This window comes from Strix uralensis, chromosome 21 (assembly GCF_047716275.1).
Source record: "Strix uralensis isolate ZFMK-TIS-50842 chromosome 21, bStrUra1, whole genome shotgun sequence".
NCBI lineage: Eukaryota > Metazoa > Chordata > Aves > Strigiformes > Strigidae > Strix > Strix uralensis.
Window position 1 is genome coordinate 2,559,326 of NC_133992.1, and position 16,044 is coordinate 2,575,369.

At 45.3% G+C, this 16,044-nt stretch overlaps 1 protein-coding gene across 2 annotated transcripts; it reads left to right on the plus strand.

Annotated features, from left to right (window-relative positions):
- Positions 1-2,010: 2,010 nt before the first annotated feature.
- NELFB (negative elongation factor complex member B) lies at positions 2,011-15,604 on the plus strand. 2 transcript variants are annotated; one of them, XM_074890924.1, is made up of 13 exons: positions 2,011-2,195; positions 2,409-2,572; positions 2,765-2,864; positions 4,124-4,354; positions 6,413-6,598; positions 7,948-8,060; positions 8,728-8,830; positions 9,811-9,906; positions 11,744-11,886; positions 12,849-12,955; positions 13,872-14,013; positions 14,803-14,911; positions 15,167-15,604. In XM_074890924.1, the coding sequence occupies exons 1-13, from the start codon at positions 2,094-2,096 to the stop codon at positions 15,302-15,304; spliced, it is 1,734 nt and encodes a 577-aa protein (XP_074747025.1). In that variant the 5' UTR covers positions 2,011-2,093; the 3' UTR covers positions 15,305-15,604. The 2 variants fall into 2 exon arrangements, with proteins under 2 accessions (XP_074747025.1, XP_074747026.1); XM_074890925.1 differs by lacking the exon at positions 2,409-2,572 and having other exon boundaries at positions 2,067-2,195.
- The last annotated feature ends 440 nt before the right edge of the window (positions 15,605-16,044 follow it).

Consider the following 16,044-nt stretch of genomic DNA (forward strand, 5'->3'; position numbering starts at 1 on the left):
TGGTTTCCACCCACAGGAGACTCTGGCTGGTTTGGTCTTTGTTATGGGTAGGAGACAGTGGGGGCTGCTCGGGTCTTTTGCCACTCAGAAGGCCAGTGTCAGGGCAGGTGCCTGTACACCCCTTGCTGACAGCCTCCCCATGAAAGATAACTAACCCCCAGACTTTACAAAACATGCGCCTGCTTTCTCCTTTCTGGTGCCAAAAAACCATGTCCCCGAAACCAGAATTTCTGAAGTAAAATGTGTTAGTCCCAGGAGAGGTGCTTCTTTCAGGCTGTTCCCATCTGTTTCCCAGTGGCTGGGTCTAGGAGTAAAAGTGCAAGTCTTTTTAATAAATGTTTTTGTTTGTGTGAGCTGGACCATTTATTGACAAGGCCATCTTGTCCCTACCAGAGGACTTCACCAGCCAGGCCTCTGTCTGCAGAACTAAAGGAATGACACCTTCTTGGTCTTGCAGGGGTATTTGGAGACACATCTCTCCATCTTAGAGTTGTTTTAAGCAAAGCGCCAGAATTCCCTCATCTGCCTGCAGACTTTAGACTCCAGTTCAGATTTTCCTAGTCAGCAACTAGAATGCATCTGCCAATGTCCTATAGTGACAGGACAAGGGGCAATAGTTTTAAACTGAAAGAGGGCAGGTTTAGATTGCACATGAGGAAGAGATTTTTTACGATGAGGGTGGTGAGACATGGAAACAGGTTGCCCAGAGAAGTTGTGGATGTCCCATCACAGGAGGTGTTCAAGGTCAGGTTGGGCAGAGCTTGGAGCAACCTGCCCTAGTGCAAAATGTCCTTGCCCATGGCAGGGGGTTGGACTGGGTGCTCTTCAGAGGTCCCTTCCAACCCAAACGGGAACATGGATTAAATTGCCAGAGTGCTGACAGTCCTCCTCCCCTTCCTCTCACGTCTGCTTGTGAGGACAAGCAGGCTGTCCTGTGCTCCAGTGGGAAGGATTTGTGCAGCAGATCATCTCGCTGCAGCATCACAGGTAAACCAGGTGCCCCAGGCATCCTCCTGTCTCAAAGAAATGCTGCAGTGGGGATGGGTGGAGTGGCTGCTCACACTGTGGTGGTTGGCTGATTGCTCATGCCCAGGTGTAGACTAAGTAAAACCGTATGTTTGGGTTAAAGCCTAAGCTATAGCGATACTTTCATTTAGGCCAAATGTACTGCACTGATCTAAGGAGGACCACTCATCAGGGGAAGGGAAGGTTTAGACTAGATATTAGGAAGCATTTCTTTGCAGAAGGGGTTGTTGGGCGTTGGAATGGGCTGCCCAGGGCAGGGGGGGAGTCCCCATCCCTGGAGGGGTTGAAGAGTCGGGTTGACCCAGCGCTGAGGGATCTGGTGGAGTTGGGAACGGTCAGGGTGAGGTTCATGGTTGGACTGGAGGAGCTTCAAGGGCTTTTCCAACCTGGATGATTCTGTGATTCTGTGATCACTGGCTCTGTGTGTGTGCCTGATACTTCGTATAAACGCTGCAGGCCTTGCTAAGGACTGTACCCTTGAAGAGGAGCTAAAAGATTGATAAGAGGGGAACATCCTGAGGGGTTTCTGCGATGGGTTGGGCTGGCACAGCTCTGTACAATCCTGGTGCCTGGCTGTAGATCTCATGAAGGACAAATTGGGATTTTTTTTTCCCCCACTCTGTAGCCGCTATCCCGAAAGTACAGGCCTGCAAAGGTCAAACCATGGCAGGAAAGGCCATTTCTCCTTTGTCAAGCTGCTTTTGGCAGCTTTTCTCGTTTTCACCGCGGTCTGCCAGGGGTCTGCCCAGCAGCGGTGGCCGCCCGGCTCGGGGGGACGCCTCACGCTCCCGCAGCAACCCCGACACTTGCTGCCGGGCTCCCGCCTTGGCGTGGGTTGGAGCAGGGTGCCCTGGGGCCTTCCCCTGAGCTCACCGGCAGCCGCAGCAGCTCCCCGGCGCCGGGAGCCCGGGAGTCCCGGAGCAGTGAGGGCGGAACCCTTGTGCGGCGGAGCGGGTTCCGCGGGGCGCCCAGGAGCGACGGACCGCGCTGCGCTGGGGGGCCCGAGAGCGGGGCGGCCCGCGGGAGCTGTGGCGGGAGCGGGCCCGGCGGGGCCCGGCCAGGCCGCCATGTACGCGGGGCTGCAGGAGCTGGGGGTGGCCAACGGCGAGGACCTGAAGGAGACGCTGACCAACTGCACGGAGCCGCTGAAGGCCATCGAGCAGTTCCAGGTGGGCCGGGGCGCTGTGGAGGTGCCCGCGCGGCGGGGGCCGCCCATGAGGGGCCGCGGCTGGGGGGGGGGAGGGCAACAGAGGGACCGAAGTGGGGCCTGTTTTGTGGGGGTTTTTCTCCCGGCATGTCTTTAGCAGTCCCTGCTGTGGTTTGGTGGCTGGCAGAGCCGGGTAACCCCCCACCTCGCCCCTGTCCGGTGTTTGTGTTGGCAGACAGAGAATGGAGTGCTGCTGCCCTCGCTGCAGTCGGCCCTGCCCTTCCTGGACCTGCACGGCACCCCCCGGCTGGAGTTCCACCAGTCGGTGTTCGACGAGCTGAGGGAGAAGCTGCTGGAGAGGGTCTCTGCCATCGCTTTGGAAGGGAAACTTGAGGAGAGGTTTGTTGGCAGTCTTGCTGGTTATTCGGAGCGAGCTGGGAATTTTGTGTGGAAATGGGTTACAGTGGACGAGTAACTTCTGCAGAGACGAGTGAGGTTCTGGGCGGATCGAGTTCCACTGGCTTTGAGATGAGCCACTTCGCTCCTTCACTGTAACATGGTGCCTAGTCTCTTGCTCTTACATGTTTTCAGATACAAGAAGTTGGAAGATCTCCTAGAGAAGAGCTTTTCCCTGGTCAAGATGCCTTCCATACAGCCTGTGGTAATGTGTGTCATGAAGCACTTGCCCAAGGTAAAACCGCTCCGCCGTTGGCCTGTTCAGTTACACCTTGTTGTACAGCTTCTCTTAGCTGTGCCGTTGGCTGGGCTGCATGCTCCGTCTGCAGACCTTCTGCAAGTTTGCCATTCAGCATTAGGAAATGACTGAAGATTTACTATGTGCTTGTATCCAATAGCAACTTTGTAGACTAATTCAGAAACAAGCAACTACACTGTTGACTGGGCAGATAATGTCAATCTGTTTTGTTCCGCAGACTGATTCATTGTTTCATATTCTTGGTTGGTGTTAGCCTTCAATTATCAGTAAAGATAATGGGCTGTTGCAAGGGTGTCCAGAGAAGGGCAACGGAGCTGGTGCAGGGTCTGGAGCACAGGTCTGATGGGGAGCGGCTGAGGGAACTGGGGGGGTTGAGTCTGGAGAAGAGGAGGCTGAGGGGAGACCTCATGGCCCTCTGCAACTCCCTGAAAGGAGGGTGCAGAGAGGGGGGATGAGTCTCTTTAACCAAGTAATAAGCGATAGGACAAGAGGGAATGGCCTCAAGTTGCGCCAGGGAAGGTTTAGACTGGATATTAGGAAGCATTTCTTTACAGAACGGGTAGTAGTCAGGCCTTGGAATGGGCTGCCCAGGGAGGTGGTGGAGTCCCCATCCCTGGAGGTGTTCAAGAGGCGGGTTGACATGGCGCTTGGGGATCTGGTGTAGTTGGGATCTGTCAGTGTGAGGTTAACGGTTGTGATCTTCAAGGTCCTTTCCAACCTCGATGATTCTGTGATTCTGTTTCCCTATTTTATTCAATACATGCAGCTTCCTAAAAGTAGTCCAGTTCACTGATAGGTGAATTTTTCCACAGCTGATTTAAAAATCTATGACAAGTGGAAAATAAGATTTGAAAAATGCAACTAGAAGTAGATAGGAGTGAGATTCAGATCTGTGAAACAAGAATCTTTAGGAGCAGCCTTATTAAAAACAGCATATTGTACTTAAGGTAATGGATTCAAAACTGCTACTAGAACTTCTGTAAGTTACTGAGTTTTGAAACATCACCCCAAATCTTAGCATCATAGGTTTAAAGGAAGTCTTAAGTGTCTTAGGACTGGCTTACTGTTACAGGAGTAGGGAAGGCAAAAGATGAGTCTGTGATACTGCCTGCTGTTTAATTGCATTGTTGTATAAATTACCAAACAGTCTGAGATTATGATTTAGACATTTTACTACTTGGACAATCAGGCGGGTAAGCTGCTCTGCCCCTTGGTAACTGCTCTGTTGATCATAGGTCCCTGAAAAGAAGCTGAAGTTAGTAATGGCCGATAAGGATTTGTATAAAGCATGTGCAGTGGAGGTGAAGCGTCAGATTTGGCAGGATAACCAGGCTCTGTTTGGCGATGAGGTATCTCCACTGCTGAAGCAATATATCCTGGAGAAAGAAAATATTCTCTTCAGCAATGATATCTCTGTTTTGCACAATTTCTTCAGTCCATCTCCCAAAACAAGACGTCAAGGAGAGGTAAGGACAAGGAAACCTCTTACAACATGCTTGTGAATGGAATTCATCAGCTTTCAGTCAACCTCATCAAATAACGGTGTAATTTTCACCCACCCAGCTTTGCTACTAAAGTTGTTTGGCTAGACAAAGTATTTGCAAGAAATACCAGAGCGTTTTCTCCTACATATCTTGATGAAAGCAGCAGGAATTATTTTAACAGTGCTGTGTAATAATTGATTAATGTTCTAAGCTGTTTATGAACTTTTAAAAAAATAGGAAGGACACATTTTTTCTGTTATTGCTCAGTCTGGCTTTAATACCCCTCAGCTGTTCTGAAGGCTGAGCATCTCTATCAAATCAGTTTGAATATCTTAAATTTCTTTTCTTAGGACTTTTGTGGGTTTTTGTTTAGCAGGACAGAGACCAACAGAAGCTTTTATTTTTATTTTTTTCATAAAAATGGAAAGGGACATTGAAAGTGGTAGCTAAGCTGGCATTTAGAAAAGTTGCTCTTTGAATGGAATTACATGAGGTGGCTGAGCTGATCCAACACTCAGACACAGGAAGGGCAGGTGCTGCTCCTCCCCTCCCTACCTGTAGCTCTGGTGATTATCAGACCCTTCCATGAGCTGATTCAGCTCGGTAATTGCTACAGAAACTCTAGTAAATAAAACCAGTAAGTAGTTTTCCAAGACAGTGAGTTGGATCTGCTCAAAGAAGAGATCAGCTGGCACCAAAGCCATTGCAAGGAGGTGGGCTGGATTCTGCAGGCAGGCTTGATGTGGGAGGGAACAGTGGCAGAGGTGTTAGGAGGAGTGGGGCCCTCCTCTTCTTGACAACAGCAAGCCAGTAGAGTGGTTCAGCTATAACGTGTCGCTTTACCTCAGGGGGCTTTTGCTCCAAAAAGGAAATATCAGACTTTCTGTAAGGACCTTGCTATCAAGAGTGCTAAGAAATTTCAGTGATAAGGCAGTATAAAGCTTTAATTTCAGAGAGGGTAGCCCGTCTGTTACGTGGGGTGTTTGGTTTGGGTCTGTTTTGCTTTCAAAAGCCCATTTAGTGTAAGTGTTCTGGTGCAGTTTGCTTCAGGTTTACACTGCAGACTTGTGGTTTAACCCCAGTTGGCAACTGAGCACCACAGTCTTGCTCACGGCCTCCCCTGGTGGGACTGGGGGGAGAATTGGAAGGGTAAAAGAAAGAAGCTTGTGGGTTGAACTAAAAGCAGTTTAATAATTAGATTAAAAAAAAAAAAATCAGAAGGAAACAAACAGCAATGGGCGAGGAAAATCAAACCCAAGAAAAACAAGCGATGCAAATGAAAACAGTTGCTCACCACCAACCAACTGATGCCCAGCCAGTTGCTGAGCAGCACCACTCCCCCAAACCTCCACCCCGGTTTTATGGCTGAGCACGATGTCACATGGCATGGGATGTCCCTGGGGTCAGCTGTCCCGGCTCTGTCCCCTCCCGACTCCTTGTGCACCCCCAGAGTGCTCGCTGGTGGGGCGGTGTGAGGAGCCAGAAGGCCTTGACTCTGTACCTGCTGGCTGCTCGGCAAGAACTAAAACATCCCCATGTTATCAACACTGTTTTCAGCACAAATCCAAAACATAGCCCCATACAAATTACTATGAAGAAATTTAACTCTGTCCCAAAGAAGCCTTCACCTTCATTCTCATAGCCTAAAGGTAGATAGAAATACTAAAAGACTTCTAAAGAAAAGTGAGGTTTGTTCATGTTACAATAATTGTAAATGATATTCATCAATAAGGGGTACTGGTTCTTACCTGTTTCACATAACTGAGCACCTTATTTTACAAATGCCTCCACTTCCTTTTGCAAGAGAGCCTTTTCTTGATATTCGTTATTCTTTCATTATGGCTGTGAAAGATTTGGTGAACATCTCTTGAACAAATGCTTTTGGAAATCTTCGTGTAAAATAGATCCCTTTCAGGAACTCAGGTCAATGTGGATGTTTCCATCTTAATAAATCATGTAGAAGAATTAACACACGTTTTATGTAGGTGAAATAACAGTATCTCTTATACTGAGTGCACGTTTTTTCCATTTTGGGTTTAGGTGGTTCAGAAGCTGACCCAGATGATTGGTAAGAATGTGAAGCTCTATGATATGGTGTTGCAGTTTCTGAGAACGTTGTTCCTTCGTACAAGGAATGTTCATTACTGCACGCTACGGGCAGAGCTCCTGATGTCGCTGCATGACCTGGAAGTCAATGAAATCTGCAACGTTGACCCCTGTCATAAGGTATTAATCATGTGGGACAGGTAGGAGTATTACTGGAAGGTTTTCTGTTGCACCCAGTCCTGTGCGTATCTGCTGCCCTGTGGGACTTTAGTCCAGAGATGACTCCTCTTTGTGAAGAGAGTTCAGACCTTGAACCCAAAAGTCGTCTTATATTCCTTGGAACCTCAGATGAAAATTTCCTCTTGGTTAAGCAGCAGCTTGCTTTCATTTCATAACCCATAAATCATTCAAATTTATGGTACTTGTGCAGTATTAAACACAACATCTAATCTGCCCTATGTAGATGCTGCAAAAAATAAAAACATTAGTTAGCCCCAGCTTCTTAATCCAATCTTGCTTCCCTCCCTGTTGTGCCTGGTGTGATATACTCCATCTGTCAGTAAACTGTGTGTAACACTAAGTACTTTGGATCTTGAATTATAAGAAAACATTAAACTATTGAAATATTGGGGGGTGACATATGTGTTGTTAATGTTACACCAGGATCTTGCTACTTGTCCTTTATCTGTGGTCAGCATCACTCTGATCCTAGAACAAAGCTTTTTCTCTTAAGTAACGTTGCTAAGTTTTATGTGTATTCAGCTTATAGAGAATATGTCCTAGAGTGATGATGTTACTGCATGTTTTTCAATATCTTCTAATCAGGAGTCCCAAAATCAGTATACAGACAGTGACTGAATAAAAAAGGGCAATTCTTGTTCAAGTTGCAGATCGTTTTCAGTGGTCTCATTTTGCCACTGCAAAATGCAGTGACTGCTGCAAGGAGAGGAAGCCACGATGAAAGCATTTCAAAAATTCAGCAAGCTGTTCTTTTTTGAGAGCTGAAATGTTGGGGGAAATTATATGTTGTTTTCCGAAAGAGGAAAAAAGTCCTTAATTTTAGGTCAGATGAAACATTTCCCTTAACTGTCTTTTTCCATTTTGATAATACAGCTCTGAAGCAGAAGCACCTCCACTGTTAATATCCCCTGCTTGTGGTATTGCAATGGCTAAATTATTTCTGCTAAGTGATGCTGCTTTGTCAGCCTCCTACTTGTGTAAATCCTCATTGATCAGGGGTGCTGGGCAGCAGTGTATTTTGTTCATGCCTCTTTATTGCCAGGGAATTCCTTTCTTGGGAGGGGAGAAAGTGACTCCAGGTTAACTTATCTCTGACCTCTTTTGGGAATGGCATATTTCTGACCTCTGTATTTGTGATCAGCTTGCTGCCATACCAAAGTATAATAACAAAACGTATTAATTCCAGATATTTGGAGGTCATTCGAACCTGTTTTCTCTGACATTGTGTATTTTATTGCTGATTTACTGAGTTGCTGTGTTCCATAAAGCTTTCTCCTTTTTTACAACAGTTCACCTGGTGCCTTGACGCTTGCATTCGGGAGAAGTTTGTGGACAACAAGAGAGCTCGGGAATTACAAGGGTTTCTGGATGGAGTGAAGAAAGGACAAGAACAAGTGTTGGGGTAAGGCGCTTGGGCTGTTTATTGAGAAACTGAAAATGGGTCCCTGGCAGTCACAACATCTGACGGGTATTGTAGGTGTTAATTCTTCCCTAGAGCCAGCTAACAGCCAGTAGCTGTTCTGTGCGGTCACATGCAGAGCATTAATGCACTGGGGCATAGCCAGGCCTGTTCTGGTGACGTAGCTTGTACGGCTGAAGTTACCACCCTCGAGTCTCCCCTGTGGCCTGTAGCTGGCTGCGGGAGCTCTCCTGCTTGACTTCAGCGCACAAGACCTTTAGTAATTGTTTCAGGTAACATGCCCTTTGAAGTCAAAGAAATAACATTTGTGGTGTTTTTACATGGCAGGAGAAGGTTCATCAGTTGGACACCTGTAGGTAACAAAAGACAAATTTAGGTTTTCCGTTATCATAGTAAGGGTATCGCTACAGTCCTTGCCCTGTGTCTACCTCTCTTCTTAAACACAGGAGTGTGCATGTGCTTATAAAAATACAGTGTACACACACTCACACACGCTACTTTGATGCTACATCTGATGGTTGACAGGATTACAACAGAGAATAGGCTGATCTTACGCTGGTGAAACACAGTGGTGTCCTACAGCCGGATATGACACTGTATGGTAGGGTTGTTTGTTATGTATGACATGTATTTGATATTTGCTTCTCAGGGACTTATCTATGATCCTGTGCGATCCCTTTGCCATTAACACCTTAGCCTTGAGTACCATAAGGCACCTGCAAGACCTGGTTGGGCAGGACACCTTACCCAGGGTGAGTGTTGCAGCTTGTGTGCCTCGTCTGCACTATAGTCTTAATTGAGTAGCATTCATCAACAAAGGGCTGGCACTGTAGAAGAAGTACAATTAAGTTCTCAAATCTGTGTGTAAATTGAAATAAGGGAAACGTGATATTTGTGTGATATCTGTTTTTAGCACATACCTTAGAGCTCTGCAGGAGCGCTGCTTGGAGACGGGCATTTTGGAGCTCTCCGAATTGACAACGAATTCTTTGCATGGCTCATTCTATCCTAACAGCTATGCATATATAGAATCGTATATAGAATGTGTGCCTTCCTGCTTTGTCTGTCCATCGGTTTGCCTAACAGCAGCAGCCTTTTTTCCCTGCCACAGTAAATGTGATGGATTAGTTTACACTGTTCTGGTCTGTTGGCTGCGATATAATACAGTTCCTGCAAGCAGGAGGTGCTTAAATGTTAAAGGCAGGTGGCCTTACAGGTCTCTGAACAGTGTGAGGCATTTGCTGGTTTTATCCCTGAGTTGTTAAATTTTATTGTTGAATTGAGTAACTTCCTCATGACAGTTCAAAACTGAAAATTGTTTTGGTTTCAGGGCACAGTATAAATGAAAAACCATTGTCATTCTTATGCATGCTTTTCCTTTCTTACTTCTGCTGAGATGACTTGATTTATCCTGTCACACGTTATATTTCAGTACACTAATTTGGCTCAACATGTTTAAAAACAATGTTGTGATGAGATCGGCTGCATACTTCTTGGCACGTTATAAAATGTTACAAAAAAACACAAATCCCAGGTGTGTCTGTTATTTGATTCCCATTTGAGGAATCAGCTGTCAATTAAATCAGAGAACTGAATGCCTCTAGCAGTCTTGGATAAAGCTGCTAAGGCAGGAGAGCTTTGAATGTCAACCACTCCTTCCAAATAAAAATCTGTATGTGCAACTTGTGGAAGATCAAAAATAGCTGTTTTTCTCCTTCCCTTAACATTCGAGGAAAGCCCGGATCTGCTGCTGCTCCTTAGGATGCTGTCTTTGGGACAGGGGGCCTGGGACATGATTGACAGTCAAGTCTTCAAGGAACCGAAAATGGTGAGCCATTTTGATGCTTAGAATCTAACAGAATTAAACAAATTTAGACTTGTTCATTATTTTATTGCATGCCTGATTTAGCATTCGTTCTGCATACCTTTCATCATAACTTTCTTAGAGAAAACATCTAAGTTGTCACAGAGCAGCAGCTCAAGTGGACAAGCTGTAAGCTTTGTTCACCTGCTTTTTTATTTACATAAATGCCTGGCCCTTACTGTTTTATAATCAAACTGTACCTCTGTTAAATTCTTCAGTGGTTGCTCATTGTTCCTGGAAACTTCTACACAACTAACAAGTTTGTAAAACGGATCTTGTATGAGGAAAGCAGGATTTCAGAGGCTGGTCTGAAACTCTGATAGCAGTGTAGCAGCTTTTCATGGATATAAAAAGTTTTTCCCTTCTGGATATCTGTTGTAGCAATTTTGTGCAGTGCCACATTCAGCTACAATCTTTTCCATGCTTTGGAAATACTTTGTGCAGTATTATAGGCAACCCTAGCGTAGTTTGGGAGCAGGTATGTTCAACTGATGGCAGGAAGGCTAACCATGGTGTCACACAACAAAGAGAAATTCACTCTTTCTGTTCTGAACTATAAAGCAACAAATGGCTACGTAGGGGGACATTTGAAGCCTCCAAAATATATATTTCTGGCTCATCGCACATTTAAATTTACCACAAGGAAGGGTGTATTAATAATCAGATTGTAACAGCGAGAGTGACTGGAACTGCAACAGGAGCGATTTGACTTGCAGAGGTGCTCTTGTGAATCTCTTAGGAAGAAGCTATGGACATTTTTCCTACAGGGAATCTCCAAATCTGTATTTTAAATCTGTGATTGTCACAAGCTGTACCCTCCCACTCTGTGAATCTGATACAACATAGGTTGATCTGCCTTGTACGAGGACATGCTCTTTATTGTTGCTATTCTAGCTGTGCACTGATCCATGTCAGTCTGGGGAATGAACAAACCGATTTGTAATTCTTGATAAAAGCAGTTAGGTACCATCCTTAACATGCAGTGCTTGCAGCATTGGAAAAGATATTTTTTGGTTTTTGGGCCCCTCACTGCAAAAAGGCCATTGAATGACTCGAGCGTGTCCAGAGAAGGGCAACGGAGCTGGTGCAGGGTCTGGAGCACAGGTCTGATGGGGAGCGGCTGAGGGAACTGGGGGGGTTTAGTGTGGAGAAGAGGAGGCTGAGGGGAGACCTCCTGGCCCTCTCCAACTCCCTGAAAGGAGGGTGCAGAGAGGGGGGATGAGTCTCTTGAGCCAAGGAACCAGCGCCAGGACAAGAGGGAATGGCCTCAAGCTGCGCCAGGGCAGGGTCAGACTGGCTCTTAGGAAGGATTTCTTTGCAGAAGGGGTTGTTGGGCGTTGGAATGGGCTGCCCAGGGCAGGGGGGGAGTCCCCATCCCTGGAGGGGTTGAAGAGTCGGGCTGACCCAGCGCTGAGGGATCTGGTGGAGTTGGGAACGGTCAGGGTGAGGTTCATGGTTGGACTGGAGGAGCTTCAAGGGCTTTTCCAACCTCGATGATTCTGTGATTCTGAGAAGATCTCTCAGAAGACATGCTACTTAATTGTCAAAAGAAAGGATTTAAGCAGGAGTGTTTCTGTAGAGGAGATGAAGTACAGTTTTCCTAATTACCAGTGGAACACATGGAAGTGAATTATTCAAGAATTTTGACTGGAACTGAATGTCTGAAAGCTTGTTTTCCTAAGTGTCGGATGGGGCTCATAATATTGCCTCACTGTTTGTTATGGTATGCTGGGACTATTACATGGTGTGAACTGCTGGATGAAAGCACTGTTCTTTCCCTCTGTTCTTCCATCCCTCTAAGGAAGCTGAGTTGATCACAAAGTTCTTGCCTATGCTGATGTCTTTTGTGGTGGATGACCACACGTTCAATGTTGATCAAAAACTGCCCTCGGAGGAGAAGGGACCAATTCCCTACCCCAGCACCATTCCTGAAGCTTACACCAAGTATGTAACCTGCCTTACCGTCTTTGTACATGTAGTCTTGTTACCAAAGTCAAACATCAAGGAGCCAGCCAGCACTGTCAGGAAAAAACACTGTATGTGTTAAAATGAAAACCTTCTTGGAGTTAGATTTAGTCCTGGTTAACCAAGCCAGAACTGTTCCTTTAGCAGAAGAGATTCCCACAATGATTTCTCAAATAAAATTTATCTACAAAAAATAATACTTCTTTTAACAACCATTCTTTTGGCAGATTGAATATGAAACTATTTGGTATTACTGCTTTCAAATATGCTGCTGTGTCGCTTCCCAGTCAGTGAATGATGAGTGTTGGAGTGATATTTGGGTGCAGCCTGGACAAGTGCCCGTGCTTGGTTCTGAAGAGTAAAGTTTGCATTTTTGTCACACAGACACTCATTCTCTGTTGGTAACCTATCCCTCCAGGGATGGCAAAAAGTTAAATAAAACCTCTGTGTGCTGTGTTGTGTTCAGATCTTGCACTAATTTTCAGCACAATTCTCATCCGTAGGCTGGAATCTGGAGTACTGTATCCTGGTAGTTGTACTCTCCTCTATGACAGTGTTGATATTTGACCTTTGGGAAACTAAAACAAAACAGTATTGGACTTTGTATAATTTTTGAGTATTTGGCCTTCTTCTAAAACCCATTTTGAATAGCGCTTTTATCCTTAATACTATTATAAACGTTCACAATCAAATCCAACTGTTTGATTGTGAGACAGCACAATGTGTGCTGAATGGTAAATTTTTTGGGACCATGGTAGTGAACATAGTGATGGTCATCTACTCAGTCACTGAATAGCTGCTCTTCAGTGGGTTTGAGGTCAGCCACTGCTCTAACTGCTTGACTGCTAACCAATGGTATTTTAAACCCTTTTTTTAAGGGGGGAAAAAAAAATGTCTGTTTTAGCTTTATTGATTAAGAAACTTTGCTTCTGCCATAACAGATTCTTGCAGGAGAATAGAATAGCTTGTGAGATTGGGCTGTATTACATCCTTCACATCACTAAACAGAGGAACAAGAACGCTTTCCTTAGGCTTCTGCCAGCACTAGGTAAGTTTTTTGTCTCATCTTCTATTGTATAGCTGTTTGCCGTGTACTGGAGACCCAGGAGGCAAGTAAACCTGGAGTGAAAGTGATTTCAGACTCAGACATGATCTTCTCCCTTTGGCTTTTCTGGTGACTTAGTTGTAAGGCCCTCCAGAAGTGTTTGCTTGTTTTGCACCTGCAATTAGGATACTTTTCTGCTCATCCAAGAGTTTAGGGGTAGTGGCTGAAGGTCAGTGGTTACTTAGATCAAAGGCTGTATTAACAATGAGATTAGTTGAGAACTGTTTGGAATGAATCTGAAAAATAAAAAGCAGGTGGCTTAATTCTGCCACTGCTCATAGTAATTGCAGGTGGCCAGAAATTCTTGGGACTTAGCTTTCTGTGGTGAAAAAAAATGTAACAAAGCAGGACTGACATTCTTCCCTGGGATTACCTTCTTCACTGACTTCTCTGGGGTAAGTTGCATGAGAGATCTGAAGCACTCTTAGGAATTGTGGCTCCTGGTAATGATGGCAGGGGTTCACTTCTCACTCTCTCACCGCAGCTCTGGTGTTCTGTGAACTGTCAGCTCATTTACATGGGTGGGTTTTCCACTGGTAAGTGATTTGTATCTCCTCACCATGGGGTCTGAGGAGTGCAAGGAGGTGAATGTGGCCATGAACAGAGTAGGGGACTTTGTGATTTTGGCAGGAGCAAGCTGCTCTGTGACTTCAGCCTCGATGGAGACATGGGCTTTCTACATATTCTTCTCACCCTTCTTCTCCTAATCATTTATGTCTGAAAGATCAAAGCCACCTGCCCCGGCTACCTGTTTTAAAAGGAAATGTCACTGAGAAGTTTTCAGCAGGAATTCTGCTGTGATGTCAGGTTTTGGCACACCCTTGTCAGTCTCAGTCTCTTTCCTTTTTACGTTGTATAGTTGAGACATTCAGTGACTTGGCCTTTGGTGATATTTTTCTGCATCTGCTTACTGGTAACCTCACACTGCTGGGTGATGAATTTGCACTTGAGGAGTTCTGCACCAGTCTCTTTGATGGCTTCTTTCTCACTGCCTGCTCAAGGTAAATCTGATTTTCCTCGGGGGGAAGTGTGGAAAGTGAGGACACCTGAGAGAGGTTATAGTGATTTGAACTATAGCTTAATAGTTCAGCAAACTCTTGACATATAGTGGAAATATTAGCCTGATGCTGTTTTCTTTTAAGGAAAGGCTTATATTTTGTGATCAAGTTTTTATCAGCAAAATTGTTAAGTGTTGATTATGAATTATTACCTAAATTGTAATTCATTATTCATAAGTCGGAGTTGCAAAGGACAACATCCTCATGCTTTGCAGTAGCTCTGAATATGGAGAGTTCACTTCAGCGGTATCAGCTGCACACAGAAAATCTGTTTGTATCTGTTAATTGTGTGAAGTCAGTGTGGTTCAAGTGGTGGCCTGCAGACCAGACCTAACCCCCAGAAGCCTTCCCTAAAAGTGACTAGAACTGCTGTTCCGGCAGAGCAGCATGTGCTGCTGCCGCTTCCTCCACACATACAGAGGGACGAACATCCTCCTGTGTGTACATATGGTCTGTCCAGCAGGGACCAGCTGCTGCCACGTGCTTAAAATCTCCCCCTCCTTCCTCGTGGTTGCTACAGTTAGTCCACTCTTGTTGAATAATGACATGAATTGCTTCAAAGTCTAAGGCAGCATTAGCACTCTGTAGCATGCAGGCTACAATTCTCTGGTGTTTTGGAAAATTACAACAAAGCTGCCAGTCTGTGAATTATTCTGGTACTGTTACTGTAGCTTTCCTGTTTTCAGGGTGGTGTTTGTATCAGTTACTCTGCTTTAAAATTGCTTTTTGCAGAAAGGAGAACGTACATAGACATGTGCTAAGACTGCTGCTTCATCTGCATCACAAAGTGGCGCCTGCCAAATTAGAGTCTCTCCAGAAGGCTTTGGAACCCACCAAGCAGGTAAGAAGGGAAGCATAAGAAAGGGAAAATTAATTGCAAATGAAAGCAGCTGCCTTTCCAGACGTTGCTTAATGGAACATGAGCTCTGCTCTCCAAATGTACCAAGTTGTGTCTTAATTACCTTGTAACTTCCTTTCTCTGTGTTGGCTTGTGTTAAAACACAGAGGGTAATTGCATACTTAATGTTCTAGCTAGTACCAGCTAGAATGAAGTATGACTCTTCTGGTTTTCCCCTCCCTAATTCTCATTCTGCAGAGTGGGGAAGCTGTGAAGGAGCTTTATAACCAACTCACTGAGAAACTGGAGCTTCGCAAGCCAAGTCCAGCCGAAGTGACTGAGACTCCCTCCATGGAACTGCCCTTGCCCACTGTGCCCACACCAGCCTCACGCTGAGCTATGTAGTGCAAGAGTGAGACAGCAGAAGAACTAACTTAGTGCTCTGCAGCGTGAAGGCACTGTGCTGCCTTTCAAGTGTCTCTGCCTATAGGGTGGAAACAAAAAAAAGCCACTGAAGCTCATTCAGGAATCACTGCAGTTTACCTAACTCACTGGCTCTTGCTGGTTAGAAAACTCTGTATGCAGTGCATTGCAAAGGTTTACTTTTCTTAGATGGCTGAGTGTTGTCTTGTAGATTCACTTAAAATCTGACTGTACATTTTTTTTCAAAAAAAATTGCGTATTTTTAAGCTTGGCATATTGTATTTTTAAACTCTACTTTAAGAACTGATCAGTGAGTGTTTTGCTCCTGAAGGCTAACCATAGCTTTCTTCGGCCGTTAGTTTGCTCCTCTGGGTCTCTGGAGAAGATGCTCAGCAGAGGAAATGTCAGAGGAGATAAGCTCCGCCGATACAATTTCCTGTTTGAGGTTCTGGCTCTTTTGGTACGTGGTAAGATGTGCTGCATTAGTCAGAGATGTCCGCCGCTGTCACTAGACCAAGAAGCAGTCAACAGCCATCTTCTCAGCCAGAAATTGACTCATTCTCTCCCCTTTTCTCCTCACTTTTCTCCAAAGGAGTAGCTTGAAATGAGTCCTGGAGCCAGTCAAAAAACCCAAGATTAGCATATTCCCCAATGACAATAGGGTTTGAGTGTAGGTGGAGTGAAATTCTGTCTTTGAAAAAACAGCCTGTTCT